Genomic DNA, 26,514 nt, shown 5'->3' with positions numbered 1-26,514 from the left:
GTGTCGAGATGCGCCAGCGTGGTTGGCGGGTATATATGTGTGTGTGAAGGCCGTTGTTGTAATACAGGGCTTTAACGGTGAAGGGTGTCGCCATCGCCGTGGTTAGACCCCTATGTAATAGATTAATACCGGGAAAGTGAAGAAGTGTCATTACGAAAGTGATCAGTGCCGATATTTGGTTTCGCACCTACCGCGCCGGCCTAACCTTGGATTGCAGTGTTGAATGCAGTGATGGATTAGCGTGTGACGATAATGGAAAATGAAGAAAGCCTGTGCTGATATTAGCCGTAGTTAGATATTTATGACGAAGGCAGTGGCAGTCTCCTTTTCGTGTTTTGAGAAGAATATAAGTTCGTAATTAGTAAAACTGTGTTGGTGTTCCTCATTACCAGACATTCAGTATTATAGTATTGAGCAGAACGAACTGGAAAGTAACAACTTCCGTAGCAGTCAATTCCGATTACCAGCCCCATTAGGTTCACAGTCATGTTAACAATAAATATTGGGCTGCTATTCGATCAGATCAGGTCGGGATAATAAACGGAGGTGTTACACCATGGCTTACCGTGAAAGGACAAGTGAAATCTTTGGACGAATAGTAAAGAAGAAAGGTAATTTTATCTTGCTTAACGTGAGAAAATGTTTTTCAATTTCGGATGAAGACCGAGTATTAACTTTAAAATCGCGACAAGAAACAGTGCATCTTGAACAATATGAAGTAATAGCATCTTACGATTGTGAATAAACTGTTTTTTCGCCATATTAGATAAGATTAGTAGTGTCGATGAACTGTGTTATAATGAGCAAACGCGTAAATCCGCGCGAAAAACTGTGAAAAGTGAACACCAAAGAAAGACACGTGTGAACATTACCACAACAAAACGAGCCAAGAATTGGTCACGAGATTTTTTAAAGAAGTGTTTAATAGTAATGTTAAGACCGAAATTGCTTTTTGAATGATGAAAATCGAGGAACTTCATGTGGACCCATAAACTGTTATGCAGGCGACAATTTATGTGGCGACGCAATTCTTGAATGACCTCACACAGACGCGCCAAAGAGCTTCGATGCGCGAGGTGATTTCACACATCATCCCAACTACCTGTGCAAAGAGTGGGTCAGACAGAGACACGCTACACTGAACAGCGACCAGCGTGACTCCGAGACACCGAGCGCCAACCCGGCATCTAGCAGCCGAACTACAAACTACGCCAGCCTGCAGCACCACGGATTGGCCGACTGAGAACCTACGACGACTCACCACAGATCTTCAGTGCGACTTCACGCGACTCCGGCGGCAGTACAGCGGCGCGTCACAAAAGCGCCACGCCCACTTCAAACGTCAAAACATCGCGACTCGTGGTAACGTCAGTTGGTGAGTGAAGACAACTGGTTAGCACATAACATTAAATTGCAATATACTATCTTCACAATAAATAAACAGTTTCAAACCTACGACGACTCACCACAGATCTTCAGTGCGACTTCACGCGACTCCGGCGGCAGTACAGCGGCGCGTCACAAAAGCGCCACGCCCACTTCAAACGTCAAAACATCGCGACTCGTGGTAACGTCAGTTGGTGAGTGAAGACAACTGGTTAGCACATAACATTAAATTGCAATATACTATCTTCACAATAAATAAACAGTTTCAAACCTACGACGACTCACCACAGATCTTCAGTGCGACTTCACGCGACTCCGGCGGCAGTACAGCGGCGCGTCACAAAAGCGCCACGCCCACTTCAAACGTCAAAACATCGCGACTCGTGGTAACGTCAGTTGGTGAGTGAAGACAACTGGTTAGCACATAACATTAAATTGCAATATACTATCTTCACAATAAATAAACAGTTTCAAACTTTGTTTTGCCTTAGGACAAGTGCCCAATTACAGTAATTTCAGAGAATTTTACGAAACATACTCTGAAATATAGTATGCTTATTTATGCATACTGCGCTGTCTAAACGGTGATTATACAGATATGCTCATTGTTTTTGGAGATTTTACATTTATAAATTTAATGAGTGGTGTGATTTGTCTTATTTAAAACATTTTACATAAACTGTGTATGTGAAAGCTGATATTTGAATTTATTAGGTTTTGAGAGTCGTTATGTTCAGTATTTATATGTATTGTATCAATTTTGGGATTAACTGAAGATACTGCAGTTACTGTTTGATTAGTTTAGCGGTAATTAGGAGTGTTTTGGGTTATAAGAGGTTATTTTATATTACTTGCCTGTGCATTAAAAATAAACCAAACATGTCTACTGAAGATAAGCAGGTTTGTGAGGCAGTAGCTGAAAGGAAAGGGATAGGACAGGAAGACAGAGATGATTCAGGAATCAGTGATTATGGATTGTCATTAGAAAGCCCATTAGCACACCGGGACAAACGATGAGAGATAAGCCAGTTTCAGAGGATGAGGATATACGGTCGATGTTAGCAGACTTGCTAAACGAAACCAAGGCAACAAAAGAGAGATTAGAAGAAACTAGAGAAAGGGAAGAAATATTCCGCAAATCATTAAAGGGAGGTTTACAAGAAATTAGAGAAAGGGAAGAAATATTCCGCAAATTATTAGAGGAAGTTCAAATTCATATTAGAGGAAGGTTTACAAGAAACTAGAGAAAGGGAAGAAATATTCCGCAAATTATTAGAGGAAGGTTTACAAGAAACTAGAGAAAGGGAAGAAATGTTCCTCAAATCATTAAAGAAAGATTTACAAGAAACCAAAGAAAGCTTAGAAAAATCATTTAAGGAAACTGTGGCACAAGAGATCAAAACATCGGAAAGGAAGATAGAATATAATCTGAAGAAGGAAATGCAGGAGTTACAAGAACGACTGAAGATGGACATCAACAAGAGAGAGAGTAAGCTGAAGAAGAGCATAGACCAAGTCCAGGGAGGTGCGGAGAAGATGGGAGGAAGGTTAACAAAAAAGATAGAAGACGATATTAAAGAAACTAAAGCCTAATTGGAAGAAAGGATCACCAAAGTGGAAAGAAATTGCAATCATCGAATTGCTGAGGTGACACAGATGCAGAAACAATGCAATGATGCAGTTAAGGGGATAGGAGATAGGCAAAACCAACTGGCTGTCAATCTGAAAAATGCTATAGCTGTGCAACGAGAAGAGGATAACAATAAGGTTGCAATGGAGGTCAGGCAATTACAACATGGAGTGCAACAATTGGAGAGCAAGACAGAAGAAATTGATAAACGAATTAGCAATGCAACTTTAACCGTTGGGGAAGCTAGAGTCGTTACCTTGATGAGCGGTGATAGTCGGTATGTCCAAAACAATACAGGGCAGAAGTATAAACCAAAAGGAGGATTGCACCCAATGATATTTATGAAATGGTTAAAAGGAGTTTTCCCAGCACATTTCAAAGACGCAGACAAGATTCAGTTTGCAATAGATAGGATGGAAGGTGAGGCCTTCACTTGGGGAGTCAGGAGGAAGGAAGGGATTACTAGTTATGATCAGTTTGAAGGGGAATTCTTGAAGAAATACTGGTCCAAAAGTCATCAGTGTGCAGCACTTGAGGACCTACTACACCGCAAGTCACTTAATACATGGAGAGGAACATTGAGAGAGTTTGCTGAACATTTGTGGGAATTAAATGAGACCTTGGAACAACCCCTGAGTGATGATATAATGATATCAGCGATAAAAGGTAGATTGAGCTGGAGAATGCTAGAAACTGTATCTGGGAGCCTGATTAAAGATAGAAAGGCCTTGATGGAGATACTGGAACAGTTGGAATCTGTTCGATCACAGGAACACAACCAAGCTAATGATCAAAACCGGGGGGGGGGGGGGAGTGGTGACAAAGGAATCATTTTAATAATTCGTCTAATTATAGAGGAAGAGGTGGTGGCCATAGGTATAGGAACCATGGTGGTGAACAGCAATGGAGGAATGATTGGAGAAGGACTGAAGAACCGAGAGATCATGAGAGAGGAAGGGATAGGCGGATGAATGACACAGTGCATATAGAAGAGGCGGAGAGACTGGAAAACTGAATTACACTCCAGATGAGCTCCGGTCAGGAGTGAGAGCTACAAGGACCAGAATAAACCTACTATGACATGACAATGGTGGAGATCTAAGAGGAGATCTACTGGAGGAAAGAAGTAAGATTCCCAAAGAACCTAAACTACCCATGATAGGGATCAAGCTATGTGGACTGAATATTGAGGCATTAGTTGACACAGGATGTGAAGCATGTGCAATATCCAAGAGGTTATATGAACAGGTACTGAAAGCAAACATTAGCTTGCCTAGTTTCCCGGTGAGTGGAGTGAGAATTGTGAATGCATTGGGTGCAAGGAGTAAGCCTATTAAAGAACAAGTGTTGATTACCTTCGAGATAGAGGGAGAAGAATACGAAGCAACATTTTTGGTGGTGGCTGGACTGAACACATCAATTATTTTAGGAATAGATTGGTTGAATGCAGTTGATGCAGTAGTGAGTTTTGATGAAGGTACCATCAAGGTCAAAGGAAGAAAGGGAGAAGAGAAGAGGTTAAAGTTTGCTGAGGGTAGTGCAATCAAAGAAGAGGGAGAGTTAAAAAGGAGAAGTTTGTGTTATGAAGAGGAACCCACAGTAGGATACGGGGAAGAGGAACTAGAAGAAGAAGTGTTGATGTACTTTGAGGGATTAGCACGAGAGGATCGACATGAAGAGGATAAGATCAGTAAAAAGTTGGAGGAAATGACACACCTAGATAAGGAGATTAAGAGGAAATTAGCCACAGTGTTATACAGGCGTTGTGAGGTCTTTTCTCAACGGCCAGGTATCATAAAAGGGGTGGAGTGTAAGCTAAAGATAAAGAACCATAAACCATTCAATATAAAACAGTATTCCATTCACCAGGCGAAAAGAAGAGCGGTAGATGAGGAGATACAGAGGATGATGGACCTTGGTGTTATAGAAACGGCCAACAGTCAATATAATAACCCCCTATTTGTTGTTGATAAGAGGGATGGAAAGGTGAGGATAGTTTTAGATTCACGGACATTGAACAAGATCATCGAGCCGGAGCGGGACAAGCCTTAGACTATAGAAGAACTGATTCAAAAATTCTGAGGAGCGAAGGTACTTAGTAGTATCGACTTAACTGCCGGTTACTGGCAAATACCATTGGCGACAGAGTCCCGCCAGTATACAGCATTTACTTATGGAGGGAGGTGCTATCAATTTAGAGTGTTGCCGTTTGGGCTTAGTGTGTCAGGGTCTGAATTCATAAGAGCAATGGATAAGATACTGGGCGAGGAGTTACTTAAAAAAGTCACCGTTTATGTGGATGACCTCTTGATAGCAAGTGAATCATGGGAAGAACATTTGGATAGATTGGATGCAGTCTTGGAAGCTTTTGAAACTGCAGGGGTAACTGTAAACCTGGACAAGTCGGAATTTGGCAAATCAAAGATAAAATTCTTGGGCCATATAATATCAGAGGAGGGTATCTATCCTGATCCTAGTAAAATGGAGGCTATTAGAAATTTTCTGACCCCCCCCCCCCCCATAGTAAGAAGCAGTTGCGAGCGTTCTTTGGGGTTTGTGAGTTTTATAGAAAATTTGTCAAGGGATCCGTACTTAATGCCCCGAGTATGAGGAAATTGACCAAGGCAAGAATGACGTGACATTGGAGTGCAGAGTGCCAAACAGAGTTTGAGAATATCAAGGAAGCACTATGTAGTGCAGACATATTGTACCACCCGGATTTTTCCAAGGACTTTTATTTGGGAATGGACAGCTCTGACTATGGACTGGGGACACATTTGTACCAAATGGAGAGGAGCAGAAATGGTGAGAGAGTAAGAACAATAGCGTTCGGTAGCAGGAGTTTAAATGCTTGGGAGAGGAAATATTCGATTACTGAAAGGGAGGCATTGGCAATCGTATGGGGGTCTAAGCGATTCCGTTATTTGGCGGGGAGGCATGTGAAAGTGGTGACTGACCATAAAGCCCTGACATTTCTGACCACAAGCAAATTGAGGCATAGCAGACTAACGTGATGGGCCCTGGCATTATAGGACTATGACTTCGAGATAATTTATGAGCCAGGAGCAACCCATATAATACCTGATGCCTTGTCAAGATTACCAGCTGACTCGAGAAGAATGTTGGTGGACAGGCTGGAAGGAGAAGGAGTTAGAATTAACCTGATGAAAGGAGTACAGTATGAAGAATTCATAAAGAAGTTCCTAAAGAATGTGCACAGGGAACAGAACGAGGATGAGAAATTAAAGACAGTTAAAAACAAATACAGGTGTGCAGGAGAGGAAAGAATTCGCACATTTTATTATATTCACAATGGGATACTTTATAAAAGAAACAAGGAGAGTGAGGAGAACTGGAAACTGTGTGTGCCTGAGCATGTGGTAGAGAAATTAATTTGGTATACGCACTGTAGTAATGCGCATTATGGATCGAAGAAGTGTCTGGAAAAGTTGAAGTCAGATTGTGCATTCAACAACATGGGAAGGCATATACGTAAGATACTGAGTACATGTGACGTCAAAAATCTAAAACGACTACAGTACAGCACAAAGGATATATGCACCAAATTGTACCAACAGCGATTAAGGACATAGTAGCAGTGGAGCTTTTTGGGCCACTTCCTGCCTCACGAGGGAATTACACACAAATCTTAGTATTGGAAGAACTGGTTTCCAAGTACATAAAATTTTACCCATTAAAGAAGGCCACTAGTAGAGCCATCATTAACCAGTTTGAGAAAGACTATTTTCAAAAGATGTGTATTCCTAAACGAATTTTGTGTGCTAATGGGTCACAATTAAGGTCAAAGGAGTGGACAGAGATGCTAAATGAACATAAAATAGAGCAAATTGCCATTTCTAGATATAGGCCAGCTTCTAACCCTGCAGACCGAACAATGAAGGAATTGAACCATTTATGCCGAACATACTGTCATAGGAAGCACGGTTGATGGAAAGAATATTTGGAAGAAATTGAGCGGGTCAGGAATCACCTCCCGCATGATTCTACAGGGTTTGCACCATGTGAAGTATTGCTAGATCAAGAACCTGACAGTATTTTTCGCGAGTTGCTAGCCTACCCACCAGGAAGTTCATTGATCTGGGAAAGGAAATTGGAACTAGTGGAATTAAGTATGAAGGAGAAGGCTAGAAAAAGACAGGAAAGACACGATAAGCTAGTGAAACCGATAACTTACCGAGTGGGAGGCTTAGTACTAGTAAAGGTTCATGCAAAATCAAAGAAAATAAACTCTGAAATACTCAAATTCAACCATGTTTATAAGGGACCATACATGATTATAAAAATTGGTCATCCTAACACGGTGGAGTTGGAATATGCATGGACAAAGAGAGTGCATGGTAAGGAGCATGTGGAAAACATAAAAATGTACTACTCACACGAGAACAGGGATAACCCAGATGAGGAAGTAGAATTCGATTGGGGCGAATGTCTGAAATGGGGTGTTCAAGCTCCATGATGTAGTTGAGTAAGACATGTTTCGAACATTTAGTTGTTAATTGGACATTTGAAAAAGGGGAATGGTTATTTGATTGTATTTTCTGATGTATTATTACTAGAACTTCATATTTCATGTCGACAATTACTTGAGAATAACTGTAAAACCTGTAACAAATCAATTGTAATATAATAACTCGTATGTCATGTGTTCACATAATAATTTTTGATTGTATGTTGTGTGTTACATTCAGTATGGACTGTAGAGCTGCTGGCCGTGGTGGTCTCGCGGTTCAGGCGCTCAGTCCGGAACCGCGCGACTGCTACGGTCGCAGGTTCAAATCCTGCCTCGGGCATGGATGTGTGTGATGTCCGTAGGTTAGTTCGGTTTAAGTAGTTCTAAGTTCTAGGGGACTGATGACCTCAGAAGTTAAGTCCCATAGTGCTCAGAGCCATTTTTTTTTATTATTGCTGCTTGATGGAAAATTGTGATTTGGGCAATGCCATGTTTGTGAGATGTAATAACCTTTTGTAGAATATTGTTATGGAGGCAGCCCACTGCCAGAGTTGAGGGATTATTTGGTAAATTGTAATTTCATTAATTATTTACACTGTGTGTTTTGTTCAGATGCAATAATATCTAGTTTCTTTGCCGATTCTTTTACGCCAGAGGCTCCAAAGAAGTCTTCTAGGGCGGGGATGTAAGGGGTCCGTAGGCCCTTACTATAACTTTGCACTCGGCACAGGTCGATTGGACGAACAATCGATTGCGACGTGTTGAGAGAGCGAGTGTCGAGATGCGCCAGCGTGGTTGGCGGGTATATATGTGTGTGTGTGAAGGCCATTGTTGTAATACAGGGCTTTAACGGAGAAGGGTGTCGCCATCGCCGTGGTTAGACCCCTATGTAATAGATTAATACCGGGAAAGTGAAGAAGTGTCATTACGAAAGTGATCAGTGACGTTACTAGTGCCGATATTTGGTTTCGCGTCTACCGCGCCGGCCTAACCTTGGATTGCAGTGTTGGATGCAGTGATGGATTAGCGTGTGACGATAACGGAAAATGAAGAAAGCCTGTGCTGATATTAGCCGTAGTTAGATATTTATGACGAAGGCAGTGGCAGTCTCCTTTTCGTGTTTTGAGAAGAATATAAGTTCGTAATTAGTAAAACTGTGTTGGTGTTCCTCATTACCAGACGTTCAGTATTATAGTATTGAGCAGAACGAACTGGAAAGTAACAACTTCCGTAGCAGTCAATTCCGATTACCAGCCCCATTAGGTTCACAGTCATGTTAATAATAAATATTGGGCTGCTATTCGATCAGATTAGGTCGGAATAATAAACGGAGGTGTTACAACTCGAACCCGGGATCTCCTGCTTACATGGCAGACGTTCTATCCATCTGAGCCACTGAGGAGACAGATGAATAGAGCGACTGCAGGGACTTATCCCTTGCACACTTCCCGTGAGACCCACAACTGTCCACAATCTACATACGTAATCTACCTAATAGATATTTGCCCATCCACTCATTACTCTCGCACACTAAGGTGACGATTCCCGTAAGAGTTTGGGCAACCTGTGTGCATTAGCACTGACAAAGGTCAATGGCCAGGTAGCCTTTTAAATATATATGAAGATAGTAACTGCTCTCGAAAGAACAGATACCATTGATGACTGCGCAGCTTCTCTAGAATAAAGGATAATTAACTGAAACCCTCAGCTGCCGATATACCTCGATCTGTTAGGTACATTATATATGTAGAATGTGGACAGTTACGAATGTAGGCCTCACGGGAAGCGTGCAAGGGATAAGTCCCTGCAGTCGCTCTATTCATCTGTGTCCTCGGTGGCTCAGATGGAGAGACCGTCTGCCATGTAAGCACGAGATCCCGGGTTCGTGTCCCGGTCGGGGCACATTTTCAGCTGTCCCCATCGAGGTATATCAACAACACCTGTCGGCAGCTGAGGGTTTCAATTAATTATCATTTATTCTAGAGAAGCTGCACCGTCTTCAATGGTATCTGTTCTTTCGAGAGCAGTTACTATCTTCATATATTCTGTTGCAGCTAAGTAATGTGTCGTGCATGATAACTTACCTCAGGAAGAGCCTTCGGCGTTTTAATGTGGAGACCTCCAACTTCCACCATGTTTGGCACAAGTGGTCTTGGACATCCATGCGTGAAGTGGTAATTAATTAGTAACAGAGATATTTGTTTTTCGATCTCCGACAACTTCGGCAATTCCGTGTCATTCAGGTACATTCGTACAATCTCATCAAGCTTTGGCAGGTAATACAGTTGCCGAACTATACTTGGAATTATGCCAGCCAAGGTGTTCTGTACCCGTTCGAGGAAATTCATGCGTGTTGTAAGTTGAAGGAAGACGTTGGGAACGTAAGAGTACGGGGTGGGGTTGCCCACCATGTCGGCTATCCAGTCGGTCCCTACGAAGGTGGACAGCGCCACCACGGGCGCTCCGAACCTGTGCGCAAACGCCAGCAGGCACTCGGCAGGGAAGGGCTCCAGTACGACGACGTCGAACTTCTTTCCGGATCTGTACAGATTCTGTACGTTTTCGTCCCCCAGAAACGAGTGGCACATTATGACGGCAACGTCAGAAAATAACTTCAGCGTTCCGACAAAATCAGACACCAACATTTCGAAGGTGTTGAAGTCACCTGCAAAAAACAGAAACCACGAGTCATTCCACGAGGAAACGATTCACTTTTAATCGCTTCATGCGATTTCAGCAAATGGTATCTCAGAAGATAGCACTGTATTAAATCTACACTGAAGCGCCAAAGTAACTGGTATAGGCACACGTATTCAAATACCAGAGATATGTAAACAGGCAGAATATGGCGCTGCAGTCACCAACGAGACCTCCACGGCCTCGTACTCTTGTGGATTTATCGACGGGATTCATGGTATCAGTTCCCTCCAGCACTACTTCAGATATTACTAGAGGCCATGCCATGTCGTGGCAAGTGTATCAGTGTCTTTGGCTCTTCAGTGTATAATCCCTGGAAGGTACGTCTCTGTATCTACACTCATGCACATAAATTAAGGATAATGCTGATACATGGTTTAACAACGCTCATGGTTTAACAACCCGCAACTTTTGTAACACCACATTTCGAAAGCTTCTATTCTCTTCTTGTCCAGACTATTTATCGTCCACGTTTCACTTCCATACATGGCTACACTCCATACAAATACTTTCAGAAACGACTTCCTGACACTTAAATCTATACTCGATGTTAACAAATTTCTCTTCTTCAGAAACGCTTTCCTTGCCATTGCCAGTCTACGTTGTATATCCTCTCTACTTCGACCATCATCAGTTATTTTGCTCCCCAAATAGCAAAACTCCTTTACTACTTTAAGTGTCTCATTTCGTAATCTAATTCCCTCAGCATCATCCGAGTTAACTCTACTACATTCCATTATCCTCCTTTTGATTTTGTTGATGTTCATCTTATATCCTCCTCTCAAGACACTGTCCATTCCGTTCAACTGCTCTTCCCAGTCCTTTGCTGTTTCTGACAGAATGTTAACCTCAAGTTTTTATTTCTTCTCCATGGATTTTAATTCCTACTCCAAATTTGTCTTTTGTTTTCTTTACTGCTTGCTCAATATACAGATTGAATAACATCGGGGATAGGGTACCACCCTGTCTCACTCCCTTCCCAATCACAGCTTCCGTTTCGTGCCCCTCGACTCATAACTGCCATCTGGTTCCTGTACCAATTGTAAATACCCTTTCGCTCCCTGCCACCTTTCATTCCTGCGATTATGTCATGCAGTATTGCTGGTCCGTTAGCACTAACAACTTTACGCAAACGCCCTGGTCTAGAGTGTTTGAGAGGCGCCAGCGTTCCACCAGCAGCGGCAGTAGAAGTGAAGCTTACCTGTGATCGGGTGTGGTATGAGTATCTCTGTCCAGCTGCCGTCCACCCGACTGGAGGGGAAGGTGGTGACGGCAGTGACGTGGTGGCCCCGCCACTCCAGCGCCCTCAGGAAGGTCTCGGCCAGCCCCCACTGGCTGCGCCCTCCCGCCTGGAACAGCCCCAGCACCTGGGCCGCCTCCAGCTGAGTCGGCGCCGCCAGACACAGCAAGGCGCACAGCGACCACACGGCCACCATCTGCGAGTTCACACCAAAAGCTGGCTAGTTCTAGGACCGACCAACTCGACATACCGCTCATTTTCTCTCCTTGTCCAGCGATTTATCTCATCCTGCCAGTTGCACGATTCAACTTTTTTTCTTCGACCCTCAACGACGCTTTGTGGGCAACTTGTGCAGTGTCTCCAGTACGCCCGTCTATCGCGGCACGTCGCACTTTTCAGTTTGAGCACACCCAGCAGGTGAAGATGCCTAGAAAATAGTGTCTCTCACCAAGTATGAGGTACTGCTGTGGTGTTTCGCCTGCCCACATCACGTAACTGCCGCGCGTTTCATTTATCATGGCAGTTCTCGGCTGTATACTGCAAAGGATATGAAGACGATCCTGTAGCGTTTCCGATGGGAAGCGTTCGATCACCCACCATACAGAACTGACTGGTATATCCCTGATTTTGATCTCTTCGCACACATGAAACGCTGGCTACTAGGACAGCATTTTGGCACAGAGAGCGAGCTGCGGACCAGCGTGCGGAATTGGTGGAAAGCGCAGGCGGATGCCTTCTACGTCGAGGACACTGGAAGGATGGCACCACACTACGACAAAAGTCTAAGCCGGAGCGACGACTATGTAGAGAAGAAGTTGGAAGGTGCAATTAAATACTGCAAATAAAATTTTGATTTTCACTGCTGTTTGCATTTCGCCACTAATCGGAAATATTTTTACAAAAAGAAGAAAGTCCTCATATACTCACTGTTCCAATCCAGGAAGATGGCGAAACAACTCAGATCCATCTCAATGTACAGGAGATGGATGAAACTGTCGAGGCTTTTTTGGTCGCTTGTTGACATATTGCCTGTTGACTTCTGTCGCAGGTTCTTCGTCCAAGGTTTATTTGACGTTTCATCCGGCGTTTAGCCAGTAAAAGTGGCTAGCATTGTCCACGCTTCACCCTCCAATCCTGGTGGCAAATTGGAATCGAGCTCGCAGCTGGACGCGAGATGCATCGCCTGCAAAGTGTTGCGTGAGAAATGTCAGCGAAGTGTCACGCCGGAGATACGGGCTTTCTGTCACACATCCCCAGTATGACGGACAGAATCTGTCGCATATTGTGCAAACACGGCATAAAGACTTTTCACAAACAGACAAAGAAGACCAAAGAATGTCTCAAATCGACAAAGGACAAAAGAAACCCACTTGCAATATCGGGAACATACTGCATACCCCTTACATGTGACAAAGTCTGTGTGAGATTGATTCAGTGTTGTATTTAATGGCTATGGGTTACATTGTTACTCTACCGCATACCAATCATCGGGAAGAAATATTATAAAAAACCAGTTACAAATTGCCGGCCGGTGTGGCCGAGCGGTTCTAGGCGCTTCAGTCTGGAACCGCTCGACCGCTACGGTCGCACCGAGCGAGGTGGCGCAGTGGTTAGCACACTCGCATTCGGGAGGACGACGGTTAAATCCCGTCTCCGGCCATCCTGATTTAGGTTTTCCGCGATTTCCCTAAATCGCTTCAGGCAAATGCCGGGATGGTTCCTTTGAAAGGGCACGGCCGATTTCCTTCCCCATCCTTCCCTCACCCGAGCTTGCGCTCCGATCCTAAGACCTCGTTGTCGACAGGACGTTAAACACTAATCTCCTCCTCCGCTACGGTCGCAGGTTCGAATCCTGCCTCGGGCATGGATGTGTGTGATGTCCTTAGGTTAGTTAGGTTTAAGTAGTTCTAAGTTCTAGGGGACTGATGACCTCAGAAGTTAAGTCCCATAGTGCTCAGAGCCATTTGTACCAGTTACAAATCAAACATCTTGAAACAGAAGATTTGGGCAAACAACACTTATTTCCATTTTGAAGCCAGGGAAAATTGTTAAGTCATTAAAGAAACTTAGTTCATTTGCAGATACCACGTGTTTCATGGTACAGAGACCTTCTGATTCAAGGTACAAGACGGTGCACCACGGACGAAGTGTGGCTTAACCGCCTCTAAGATACGATATTAGTTCTAAAATTTTACTCACCACAAATCTCCGTTACTAAAGAATTAACGATATCTTCAAAACAATTACAATATGTGTTGAGAAGACAAAAGTCGACGGCCGCTGTGGCCGAGCGGTTCTAGGCGCTTCAGTCCGGAACCGCGCTGCTGCTTCGGTCACAGGTTCGAATCCTGCCTCGGGCATGGATGTGTGTGATATCCTTAAGGTTAGTTAGGTTTAAATAGTTCTGGGTCTATGGGTCTGATGACCTCAGATGTTAAGTCCCATAGTGCTTAGAGCCATTTGAACCATTTTTTTTAAACAAAAGTCATCGCATACCTAATAATATAGTGTCGGACCTTCTTTTACCCGGCGTTGTGCAGCAACTCGACGTGGCATGGACTTAAACGAGTCGTTGGAAGTCCCCAGCAAAAACACTGAGCCATGCTGCCTCTGTAGCAGTCCATGCTTACGAAAGTTTGGCCGGTGCAGGAATTTGTCGGCGAACTGACCTCTCGTTTATGTCCCATAAATGTTCGATGGGATTCACTTCGGGCGATCAGTGTGGTCAAATCATTTGCTTGAATTGTCCAGATTCTTCCTCAAAACAATCGCGAGAATTATGGCGCGGTGACATGACACATTGCCATCCATAACAATTCTATCGTTGTTTCGGAAGTCCACGAATGGCTGCAAATATTCTCCAAGTAGGCAAATGTTGCCATGTATAGTCCATGTATAGTCCATCTGGACCAGAGGACCCGTCCCATTCAATGTACACGCGGCCCACACCATTATGGAGCCACCTCCAGTTTGCACAGTGTCTTGTTCGTAACTTGGGTGCATGGCTTCATAGGGTCTCTGCCACACTCTAACCCTACCGTCCGCTCTTTTTTTTTTTTTTTTTTGTCATCAGTCTACTGACTGGTTTGATGCGGCCCGCCACGAATTCCTTTCCTGTGCTATCTTCTTCATCTCAGAGTAGCACTTGCAACCTACGTCCTCAATTATTTGCTTGACGTATTCCAATCTCTGTCTTCCTCTACAGATTTTGCCCTCTACAGCTATCTCTAGTACCATGGAAGTCATTCCCTCATGTCTTAGCAGATGTCCTATCATCCTGTCCCTTCTCCTTATCAGTGTTTTCCACATATTCCTTTCCTCTCCGATTCTGCGTAGAATGTTTCTCCACAAAGAAAACCTGTTCATAAAGTTTTGAAGAGGATGTGGCGCAGATAACGTTAAGTTTACGTGAATCATGAATGTTTTCTACAATGTCGTGTAGATGTTCTGTGCCCCAAATGTGGGTGATGGTTGTGTGGTTGGTATGGGAGAACACGCACGTTATTACTCTTCACGTTTCCACGCATGAAACGTGGCTTTGTCACTGAAAACCAACTTCTGTGGTAAACAGCCGTCGTCATGTAGCCGCAAAAGCTATTGTAAATGTCAGAACGAAGTTCATGGTCCAGAGTAGTCAGTGCGTGTAGAGAACTACAGCCAGTTTGATTTACACGCAGACGTTAGCGTAGACAGACAGTTGACTGTGGTATTTACAGACCTCTGGCGCACGTGTCGTCCATTTATACGTTTTCCTGACGAAAGATTCCCACATACGCCCCACTTAATCTGTTCTCGGTCCGAACATACTGTTTTCTTCGCACCACATAGCACCTGGTCTCACGAATCGCATTGTACGAGGGTTGCCCAGAAAGTAATGCAGCACATGTTTTCTTCAACAATTCTTTATTGAACATAACGAAAATTACTCACACGAAGAAATGGTGTTTAATCTACACACACTACTTTTCCACATAATCTCCATCCCGCTCTATGGCCTTCCTTCAGTGCGAAACAAGGGCGTGTATGTCCCATGTTTTTAGCTCCAACTACCATTCCGTGCTCAAAGTCTGTTTATTCTCGTCGTGCGGCCGTAATCACGTCGGAAATTATTTCAGTGAATCACCTAACTACAAATAAAGGTCCACCAATGCACTGTTGTTTTGTGTACGCGATACTACCGCCATCTGTATACGACTTTTTCACCTCATTGTATACGTGGATAATGTCTGTAGAATGTCTTCCTACGTACACTGTCCTCCAGGATCAACGCTCTCCCCTTGAAATGTTCCCGCTACTTTGCGAAGCTTTCCAGTTACTATGGATGTGATGAGAGGGTTCTTCACACGTTAAAGATTACATCGAACAGTAATGTCTGCATTTACAGAATTAGGCACATACATATTTGTCTCCTCCACCACCAGATAAATATCTGGAAAAGCTGAAAGGACTATTTATAAAGTCAGTTCTCTGTTGCTGAATATGTTACTGGTCAAGGCAATACTGAACTTAAATTCCTTTGGATGTAGATTGCTCCGCTAGGACAGGAAATCCCAGGTATTACTGCAGCTTGTCTTCCAATATGTGTATGACAGAACAATAATCTGCAGAATTTTTCTTTGGATCATCGTCGTTTATCTACGATTTCTACTTCCAAAATGTTCCATCACAACGAGCCACGTGTATTCACCTCCCGTTAAAACTTCCCTCCCAAAACCCATCTCTCCCCTCCACCCCATCTTTTCCCAAGAATAAACAACTGACAATTATTAAAATCTTTAAAAATTGAAAATTAATAAATTAACAATTTAAATTAATATCAATAATTAGGTCACATCAGAAAATGCAAAATTAAAATCTGTACATAATATAAAAGTTATCTGCATAAATCCGAAAGCTGAACATAATGTTATAAAAGCTTTGGTGAAATAGTATTAGAGAAGTTATTTACATAAAACTGAAAATGGACATTGAGCCTGGCAAAACTATCATCAACTTTGGATAAAGTATATAAGTGGCAACTCTCCCACAAAACGAAAGATAATATAATAACAAGGACAGTGCCCTGGTGTATGCAAAGTTACCACTGGTACTATTGGAGCATGTGTCTGCAATTCGTTGCAAAATTAATTAAATAATTATAAAAGAAATCTCTTCAGAGGGTTTACGGTTAAAGGATGGAATGAGACGGAAGAAAGAGCATGAAGGAAATGGGGTGGAAGTGGGAAGGATACAAATGGGAAAGTAGTTCTGTTTCGCCCTACAGGTGCTAACAATTTGTGCATCGAATCTGTCACGCCATAGTAAATTAGCAGTGTAGTGCATTGTCCTGCTGAAGATGGTTTCGTTTTCTGTTCTGATCGAGGCTCCCCTTCTTGTAAATTTTTCCACAGCTGGTCCGACAGACCGTTATTATTATTATTATTACTATTATATCGTAAAAATACGTTATGGTATATAAGGTCGCCTGTTTTGATACCAACATACACCGAAAATTTTCATGAGAGGTAAGTTGTGTATCCGAGCCCTGGGTTGATGTCACTAGAAAACAAACTTTGCTCTTTTTTTCAGACGGTCCAAACGTTCGCGAAATATTTGTATTTGCATGTGCTTTCAGATAGGTGCATGTACAACGGTTTTTTAAAAGGCCCCAGAATGTAGATGCAACATCGGTTTTAGCATTCGCTTTTGGTGAAGGTTATACATATGTGCCAGCCATCTGAATGCATCCTGGAAATCAAGGAACACAGTATCAACGTTGGTCCCTTTATTTAGTGCCCTCTGGATTTCGTGGGCAGACAGCCAAAGTTAAGTTTACGGGATCTCTGTCTGTGAAATCCCTACTGACTCCTGCCGCTGTCTGTATAAGTCTCCAAAAAGGTGACAATACATGAACGTGTTCTATAGATCTCCAACATGTTAACGATAGGAATACAGGCCTGTAATTGTTAACACTGTGTGACTTCTCCAAAAAGGGAATGACCTGCGCTTTTTTCGGATTCTTCCTGTGATCTGGGATTAACTGTCGCCAAAATGTGAGCATGTTGTTTCGTATGATGATGTTGAATCGTACATGTGTTTCATTCGGCCCTATTAGCTGTCCTTTGTTAAATGAGTGTAGTTCATTATCTATACCACTACTAACCCGTCCGAACAGGCCTCAGAAGGCCCAGAGCCATCAACCGACCCCCGCGTCGTCCTCTGCTGTTAAAGGCGTCACTGGATGCGGATATGGTGAAGATATGTGGTCAGCATACCGGTCTCCCAGCCCTTGGCAGTTTTCGTGACCGGATCCGCTGCTTCTCAACCAAGTGGCTCCTCAGGTGTCCTCACAGGGGCTGAGTGCAACCTTCTTGCTAACAGTGACGTCACCCATCCAAGCGCCCGACTGTGATTAAACTCGGTGGTCCGTTACCACGGCGGGAAGGCCGTTGGCATCCTGCTACCACTTTTCTTGATATGTGTTATTTCTGCGGAATAACCAGGGTCTCTGTTCTGTGGAACAAATGGCACCCGTACATTGTAGGACGATCAAATACGACAACCAGAAAACAGCGCAGTGATTTCTACGTAAACTGAACGCGGAGCTGCAACTGTACGTGCGAACTTGTCGAAGGTAGTCGTATTTGGGTTATTCCTTAATTACAGTACAGCGACCATGAAGTGTCACTGGAAAGGGGAAGAAAGTACTTCCAGATCCTGTGTCCACACGAAAATGTTACATTGGATGTCACAGAATTGTGGAGAACGACCAAATGAACTGCTTCCAAATCAGTGCAAAAATAGTGTGACAGTTCTGCTACATTATTTCGAAACTTCACTGTAATCCGGACATTGACAGACTTATCAGGAAATTCGTCCTTCTACATTTTCAATTATGCTCTCCTCATTCACTCCATCGCCATGATAACAAAAAAAAAAAAAGCCATGAGATATAGCATAAATCCGTGAAGAGATACGGAGAGATTTAACGCCTGCTGCAATGCGGGCTGTCTACATCGCAGGACGCTGAAACATGGTAGCCGTGTTCATTAATTAGTGGCCTCGCATAGCATCCTGAATAAAATAATAGTTTCATTTTCTGAAACTATGGCACTGTATGCAGTCCTACTGTGAAATGTTTCGTGTTTTGACATCGGTACGCTGTTTATCACTTAGCGACCCGTATTGACTTCTCTTATGAAGTGACTGTTGGTGTATATGATTAAGAATGTTGAAGTTTGGCGTACAAAACGCAATGGCTATTGAGAATAACTGCTGGTAACGTGTTTTATCAGAACGGCGGGCATAGCAGCGTTGTAATGCGGGAATGTTGTCGAAGAAACGGCTGTGAGAGGGCCCAATGTCAACAAATGGGCCGAAGAGTGTGACCAAGAAATTTAAAGAAACAGGTGAATCAGGTGTTCCAGCAGGAAGAGAGGAAAGTGGCCCATTCCCATGTCACTTGTTGATTATGTTGCTGTAGCTGTAGCCGACCGTGCAGTACATGCCTCAAAGTCTGCTGCTAGTGCTCGAGCTGTGTCATGGGAATGTCCTCTCCCCTGGTCAACAGTTCAGAAGATTTCGTGGCGAATTTTACAATGGTAACCGTACAAGACTCAGAATGTGGTGCACCAAATGAAGCTCCCAGATTGGCTACAACGCCATGACTTTGCCCCTCGTGTTTCGGCACGCATGAAAATGGGTGACATGTGGCTGGGGAATATTATTTGGAACACGTTGTTCAGGTACAACCACTGCACTCGGGTTATGTGACTCTGTTCTGTGGTTTCACAATGTCCTCCATTCTCGGTGCGTTTTTCTTGGAGTTAGGTGTACAGTGACCAAGTTTTAAGGATCTCCTTGTGCAATACGTGATTCCAGGTTTGCAAGAACGCAACTGTGTCAACAGAATTTTTGTGCAAGATGGAACGACACCACATGTTGCTTTCCAGGCGAAAGATTTGCTTCGAAATATTTTGATAAATTTTTTTAAATTTGTTTTTGTAATATTTATCACATTTGTGAAATTTTACATGAATCGCCATTGTTTCAGATGGTTCAAATGACTCTGGCCATTATGGGGCTTAACATCTGATGTCATCAGCCCCATAGAACTTAGAACTACTTAAACCTAACCAACCTAAGGACATCACACACATCCATGCCCGAAGCAGGATTCGAACCTGCGACCGTAGCAGCCGCGTGGTTTCGAACTGAAGCGCCTAGAACCGCTCGGCCACTGCGGCCGGCGCCACTGTTTCTTTGTGAGAATGTAGTACAACGTGCGACTGAACTCCTGTACCCATACTTTTTGTAACAAGATGAGACGAGCCCCCCTGAGGTGGAGGAACAATCTTTAAGAGTCTCAGTTCTTCAAATGAATCAAGAACGACAGGAAGGAAAAATGAGAACAAGTAAAAAGGTTAATGAAACAATTAAAACGACATAGTAAAAAATAAAAAAATAAAGAACTACATTATGACCAATTAATTGAATAAAAATAATGATGATACCCGTTTCGATAATAATTTAAAAATAAAAAATAAAAACTGTGATTCGAATTCACAACATTCAGCATGTCAAAAATATACCCTAACCTCTATACTACAACAGCACTCTGATTTAGTGGTATTAATACATGTAGTAATTATATGTTTTGACACCATGATCTCAGATATTCCTTCAGATGTCAAAAACAGAGAGCCTAATGCCCCAACAAAGTGCCAAATTTTGAAACAGAATTTGCTGCTTTTCTTGGAAACAGACTGTGCAAAAAAGAGAAGGTGAAACAATCTGTGTCCTCTTTTTTTGAAACAGAAGTTCCCTGAGGTTCACGATATAGTTATGGCTCTTTATGTAAGAACAAGAACTTTTATAAGAGTTTTATTAGGTATCTGAATTATACAGCTAAGCAGGAAGTCATGAAGCACAAGGAGGAAGCAGCTACTGATTGCCAAATCATCTGGTAAATGGTAATAGAAACGTGCAGTAGGCAATATTAACATCTGCTTCTTTATCAACCAAGTGAGTTATACACTCCTGGAAATTGAAATAAGAACACCGTGAATTCATTGTCCCAGGAAGGGGAAACTTTATTGACACATTCCTGGGGTCAGATACATCACATGATCACACTGACAGAACCACAGGCACATAGACACAGGCAACAGAGCATGCACAATGTCGGCACTAGTACAGTGTATATCCACCTTTCGCAGTAATGCAGGCTGCTATTCTCCCGTGGAGACGATCGTAGAGATGCTGGATGTAGTCCTGTGGAACGGCTTGCCATGCCATTTCCACCTGGCGCCTCAGTTGGACCAGCGTTCGTGCTGGACGTGCAGACCGCGTGAGACGACGCTTCATCCAGTCCCAAACATGCTCAATGGGGGACAGATCCGGAGATCTTGCTGGCCAGGGTAGTTGACTTACACCTTCTAGAGCACGTTGGGTGGCACGGGATACATGCGGACGTGCATTGTCCTGTTGGAACAGCAAGTTCCCTTGCCGGTCTAGGAATGGTAGAACGATGGGTTCGATGACGGTTTGTATGTACCGTGCACTATTCAGTATCCCCTCGACGATCACCAGTGGTGTACGGCCAGTGTAGGAGATCGCTCCCCACACCATGATGGCGGGTGTTGGCCCTGTGTGCCTCGGTCGTATGCAGTCCTGATTGTGGCGCTCACCTGCACGGCGCCAAACACGCATACGACCATCATTGGCACCAAGGCAGAAGCGACTCTCATCGCTGAAGACGACACGTCTCCATTCGTCCCTCCATTCACGCCTGTCGCGACACCACTGGAGGCGGGCTGCACGATGTTGGGGCGTGAGCGGAAGACGGCCTAACGGTGTGCGGGACCGTAGCCCAGCTTCATGGAGACGGTTGCGAATGGTCCTCGCCGATACCCCAGGAGCAACAGTGTCCCTAATTTGCTGGGAAGTGGCGGTGCGGTCCCCTACGGCACTGCGTAGGATCCTACGGTCTTGGCGTGCATCCGTGCGTCGCTGCGGTCCGGTCCCAGGTCGACGGGCACGTGCACCTTCCGCCGACCACTGGCGACAACATCGATGTACTGTGGAGACCTCACGCCCCACGTGTTGAGCAATTCGGCGGTACGTCCACCCGGCCTCCCGCATGCCCACTATACGCCCTCGCTCAAAGTCCGTCAACTGCACATACGGTTCACGTCCACGCTGTCGCGGCATGCTACCAGTGTTAAAGACTGCGATGGAGCTCCGTATGCCACGGCAAACTGGCTGACACTGACGGCGGCGGTGCACAAATGCTGCGCAGCTAGCGCCATTCGACGGCCAACACGGCGGTTCCTGGTGTGTCCGCTGTGCCGTGCGTGTGATCATTGCTTGTACAGCCCTCTCGCAGTGTCCGGAGCAAGTATGATGGGTCTGACACACCGGTGTCAATGTGTTCTTTTTTCCATTTCCAGGAGTGTATTTAATCTTAAGTACCATTTAGTTAGCCCTAAGTATAATAAATCTGTCAGTCTGATTTGAGTTGTCCAAATGTGTATTAGATCTAACCGAGAGAAAGATGAGCGAGTAACGGAGCCACAGCGCGTGTGGTGCGGCACATTTACGACAGTGCCGTGCGGCTCTACGCCTCCCCACTGTGACGTCAGAGCCTCCAGCCAATAGCAAACGTTTTCGCCGGGAATGTCCTCCCTGAGGACAAGAGACAACGAGGCTTGTGTAGCCAGTGTTTGACCATCAGGTGGTAGTAGCAGCTGACAGCCTGCCCGCGTTCATTTAGCGCAACTTCCTCCCAGACGGTTGCTTCGATATCTCAGCCGCTTATGACTAAGTACAAGTCTCCATACTAAACAGTACATTTCGAGGTCTTAGAATACTAGAAAAATCAAAACAAGTCCATAGGATTTGTCGACCTGGAACAAGCGTTGGACAGTGTTCAAATGGTTCAAATGGCTCTGAGCACTATGGGACTCAACTGCTGAGGTCATAAGTCCCCTAGAACTTAGAACTACTTAAACCTAACTAACCTAAGGACAACACACACATCCATGCCCGAGGCAGGATTCGAACCTGCGACCGTAGCGGTCGCGCGGTTCCAGACTGTAGCGCCAGAACGTCGGACAGTGTAAAATGGTGCAAGATATTCGAAATTCTGAGCAAAATAGGGGTAAGATATATGGAGAAAAGTGTAATATACAATATGTACAAGAGCCAAGACGGAATAATATGAGTGGACGACCAAGAACGAAGTGCTCGGACTAAAAATGATGTAAGACTGTGATTAAGTCTTTCACCACAACCGTTCAATCTGGTCATCGAAGAAGCGATGATGGAAATAAAAGCAAGGTTCAGGAGTGGAATTAAAATTCAGTTTGAAAGGATATCAATGGTACGATTCACAGATGACATTGCTATCCTGAGTGAAAGTGAAGAAGAATTATACGATCTGCTGAATGGAATGAACAATCTAATAAGTACAGAATATGGATTGTGAGTAAATCGAAGAAAGACGAAAGAAATGAGAAGTAACAGAAACGAGAACAGGGAGGAACAACATCAGGATTGATGGTCACAAAGTAGATGGAGTTGAGGAATTTTGCTCCATAGGTAGTAAAGTAACCAGAGACAGACGGAGCAAGGAGGACATCAAATGAGGACTAGCAATGGCAAAAAGGGTATTCCTGACCAAGAGAAGTCTACTAATATCAAATATGGCCTTAATTTGAGGAAGAAATTTCTGAAAATTTACGTCTGAAGTACAGAATTGTATGGTAGTGAAACATGGACTGTGGGAAAACCGGAACAGAGGAGAATCGAAGCATTTGAGAAGTGGTGCAACACACGAATGTTGAAAATTAGGTGGACAGATAAAGTAAGAAATGAGGAGGTTCTGCGCAGAAACGGAAGAGGAAAAGAAAATGTGGAAAACAGTGAGAGGGAGAATGGACAGGATGATAGGACATCTGTTAAGACGTGAGGGAATGACTTCCATGGTACTAGAGGGCGCTGTAGAGGGTAAAAACTGTAGAGGGGGACAGAGATTGGAATACATCCAGCAAGTAACTGAGGAGGTTGCAAGTGCTACTCTGAGATGAAGAGGTTGGCACGGGAGAGGAATTCGTAGCGGGCCGCATCGAACCAGTCAGAAGACTGGTGATCACAAAAAAAGAATACTTGAGACCCTTATCACAGGAGTACACTGACTGCTCCACACTTATTGGGCATACACTAGTTTGAGCAATGAGATGGTGAATGCACATGAAGCACACTTAGTTTTATTTTACTTTCTTGTACATCATGTCAGCCACTGACTGCCCGCAAAGTTAAGTGTGGGTAATCCAAAACGTGTGTAGTTAACTGATTAAATGTCGTAAATGCTCTTTTTTTCGCTCATTTTATTCTGCTATCTGTAAGCAATTCATAGTTTGTATTCCCATTCTGTTTTTCCCTGATTTGCCTGCAGTTGCTTCAGAATGGTTAGAAAGCCGAAACGGTGTAGTACGTAAAATAAAAAGAAATTAGAAATTTCAGACAGCCAGTGGAGTAGACTTATATCTTTCACGATCAATATCTCAGGTTAGCAAGCGAGAAACTGCAGTACACAAAATGGGAACCAAACACAATCACCACGGTCCTGTTATCAGCAGGTGTCCGGGTACAGTGTGTGTTTTTGTGCAGTTATTGGTGTTGAGACATGAACGGACAGTGTCGGTTCTAGCTTTTAAAACTATGAAATTTTCTTTTGAAGAATGTTAAAAAAAGCAGTAGCTTGCATACTTCGGATTAGCCGAATTAGCCTGCACTGTTTTTCAGACTGGGCTTGCATTGGGGGGGATGGAGGCTGGCCATTCTGATTTGTACCTTACGTGGTCTTCCCAAACCATTTCAGGAAAATCTCGGAATGATTACTAATACAGGCTCACTACCGATTGCCTCTTCCATCCTTGCCAAACTACGCTTGTAAGTACACCGAAGCGAAAAAAGTCATGAGACAGCGATATGGACACATAAAGATGGCGGAAGTATCTCATGTACGACAGTGCATTAGCGGAGTTGTCGTTTGTACTGAGATGAATCATGTGCAAAGGTTTGCGAAATGATTACGGCCGCAAGACGGAAATTAACAGATTTTGGACGCAGAATGTTTATTGGAGCTGGGACTGTCTGTTTCGTAAATCGTTAGGAATACAATATTTCGAGATCCACAGTGTCAAGAGTGTGCCGAGAACGCCAAATTTCGAGCGTTACCTCTCACCAGGGACAACGCAGTGGGCGACGGCCTTCACTTATCGACAAAGAGCAGCGGCGTTTGCGTAGAGTTGTCAGAGCTAACAGACAAGAAATACTGCGAGAAATGCCCGCAGATATCAATGTGGGATGTACAACGAATGTATGCGTTAGGACAGTGCGACAAAGTACGGTGTTTATCAGGTATGGCAGCAGACGACCAATGTAAGTGCCTCTGCTAACAGCACGACATCGCCTGCAGCACCCTCCTGGGCTCGTGACCATATCAGTGGGAGTCTGTACTACTGGAAAACCATAGCCTGGTCACATGAATCACGATTTCAGTTGGTAGCTGACGGCAGGGTTTGAGTGTGGTGCAGACCCCACGAAGCCATTAACCCAAGTTGTCAACAAGACACTGAGCAAGCTGGTGGTGGTTCCGTGATGGTGTGTGGGCTGTGTTTGCATGGAATGGACTGGGTCACTGGTCCAACTGAACAGATTATTGAATTTAAAGGTTATTTGTGGTCGATTGGAAACCATTTGAAGCCATTCATTGATTTCATGTTCACAAACAACGATGGAACCGACACTGGTCCACAATTATTGTAGGTGACTGATTTGAAGATCGTTCTGGACAGTTTAAGCGAATTATTTGGCCTCCCAGATGGCCCGTTATAAATCGCATCAATTATTTGTGAGATAAAATCGAGAGGTCAGTTCGTGGACAAAATCCTGCACCGTCAACACTTTCCCAATTGTGTACGGCTATTGAGGTACAATGGCTCAGTATTTTTACACGGGACTTCCACCGACTCGTTTTCATGTCACGTCGAAATGCTGCACCATGCTCTGCAAAAGGACGTCCGACACTATACTGAGAGGTACCCCATGACTTTCGTCACCTCAATGTTTATAAGTGTTGTGAATATGATGTTTTATGTTATTAGACTGTAATACCACGACACTCTCGTCCGAGCGGTTCTAGGCGCTACAGTCTGGAGCCGCGCGACCGCTACGGTCGCAGGTTCGAATCCTGCCTCGGGCATGGATGTGTGTGATGTCCTTAGGTTAGTTAGGTTTAAGTAGTTCTAAGTTCTAGAGGACTGATGACCTCAGAAGTTAAGTCCCATAGTGCTCAGAGCCATTTGAACCATTTTTGACACTCTTCTTCCAATAAACGTGATCCACCAATGACTAAAACAATTACTACTACTGCTATTACTATTATCGGCACAACCGCACCTACTACCACAGTCGCAATAAGCAGGTGACTGTCATGATGCTAATAATAAGGCACATACCATACACTGATAATTCATCCTGCATAATACAATGAAACTTCGTGCAAAACTCTACTCATCTTTTGAAGAACTCTTTAACATATTTCAGTTAAATGATTTCAAAAACTCATAATTGCTGAACGTACGTTCAACACCAAATGCACAATTAATCAAATGCACGAAGCTCTGACATTAGTTTTTTTTTTTGAGTCATCAGTCTTCTGACTGGTATGATGTAGCCCACCACAAATTTGTCTCCTGAGCCAACCTCTTCATCTCAGAGTAGCACTTGCAACCTACGTCCTCAATTATTTGCTGGATGTATTCCAATCTCTGTCTTCCTTTACAATTTTGGCCCTCTACAGCTCCCTCTAGTACCAGCGAAGTCATTCCACGATGTCTTAACAAATGTCCTATCATCATGTCCCTTCTCCTTGTCAGTGTTTACCACGTATTCCTTTCCTCTCCCGTTCTGCGCAAAACCTCCTCATTCCTAACCTTATCAGTCCACTTAATTTTCAACATTCGTCTGTAGCACCACATCTCAAGTGCCTCAATTCTCTTCTTTTCTCATTTCCCGACAGTCCACGTTTCACTACCATACATT

General features: G+C 43.9%; 1 protein-coding gene across 1 annotated transcript in view; it reads right to left on the bottom strand.

The window, feature by feature from the left end:
* LOC126214893 (UDP-glucosyltransferase 2-like) overlaps nucleotides 1–26,514 on the bottom strand; it is a 105,746-nt gene that overhangs the window by 60,556 nt on the left and 18,676 nt on the right. Inside the window, exons 2-3 of the mRNA XM_049941537.1 lie at nucleotides 11,386–11,620; nucleotides 9,572–10,152 (exon numbers count right to left, since the gene is read on the bottom strand). Coding sequence (XP_049797494.1) covers nucleotides 9,572–10,152; nucleotides 11,386–11,620 — 816 coding nt within the window. The remainder of the gene's footprint in view (nucleotides 1–9,571; nucleotides 10,153–11,385; nucleotides 11,621–26,514) is intronic.

Source organism: Schistocerca nitens, chromosome 12 (genome assembly GCF_023898315.1).
Source record: "Schistocerca nitens isolate TAMUIC-IGC-003100 chromosome 12, iqSchNite1.1, whole genome shotgun sequence".
Classification (NCBI taxonomy): domain Eukaryota; kingdom Metazoa; phylum Arthropoda; class Insecta; order Orthoptera; family Acrididae; genus Schistocerca; species Schistocerca nitens.
The sequence above is the reverse complement of the archived record's forward strand: the minus strand, read 5'-3'. Positions and strand labels throughout refer to the sequence as shown.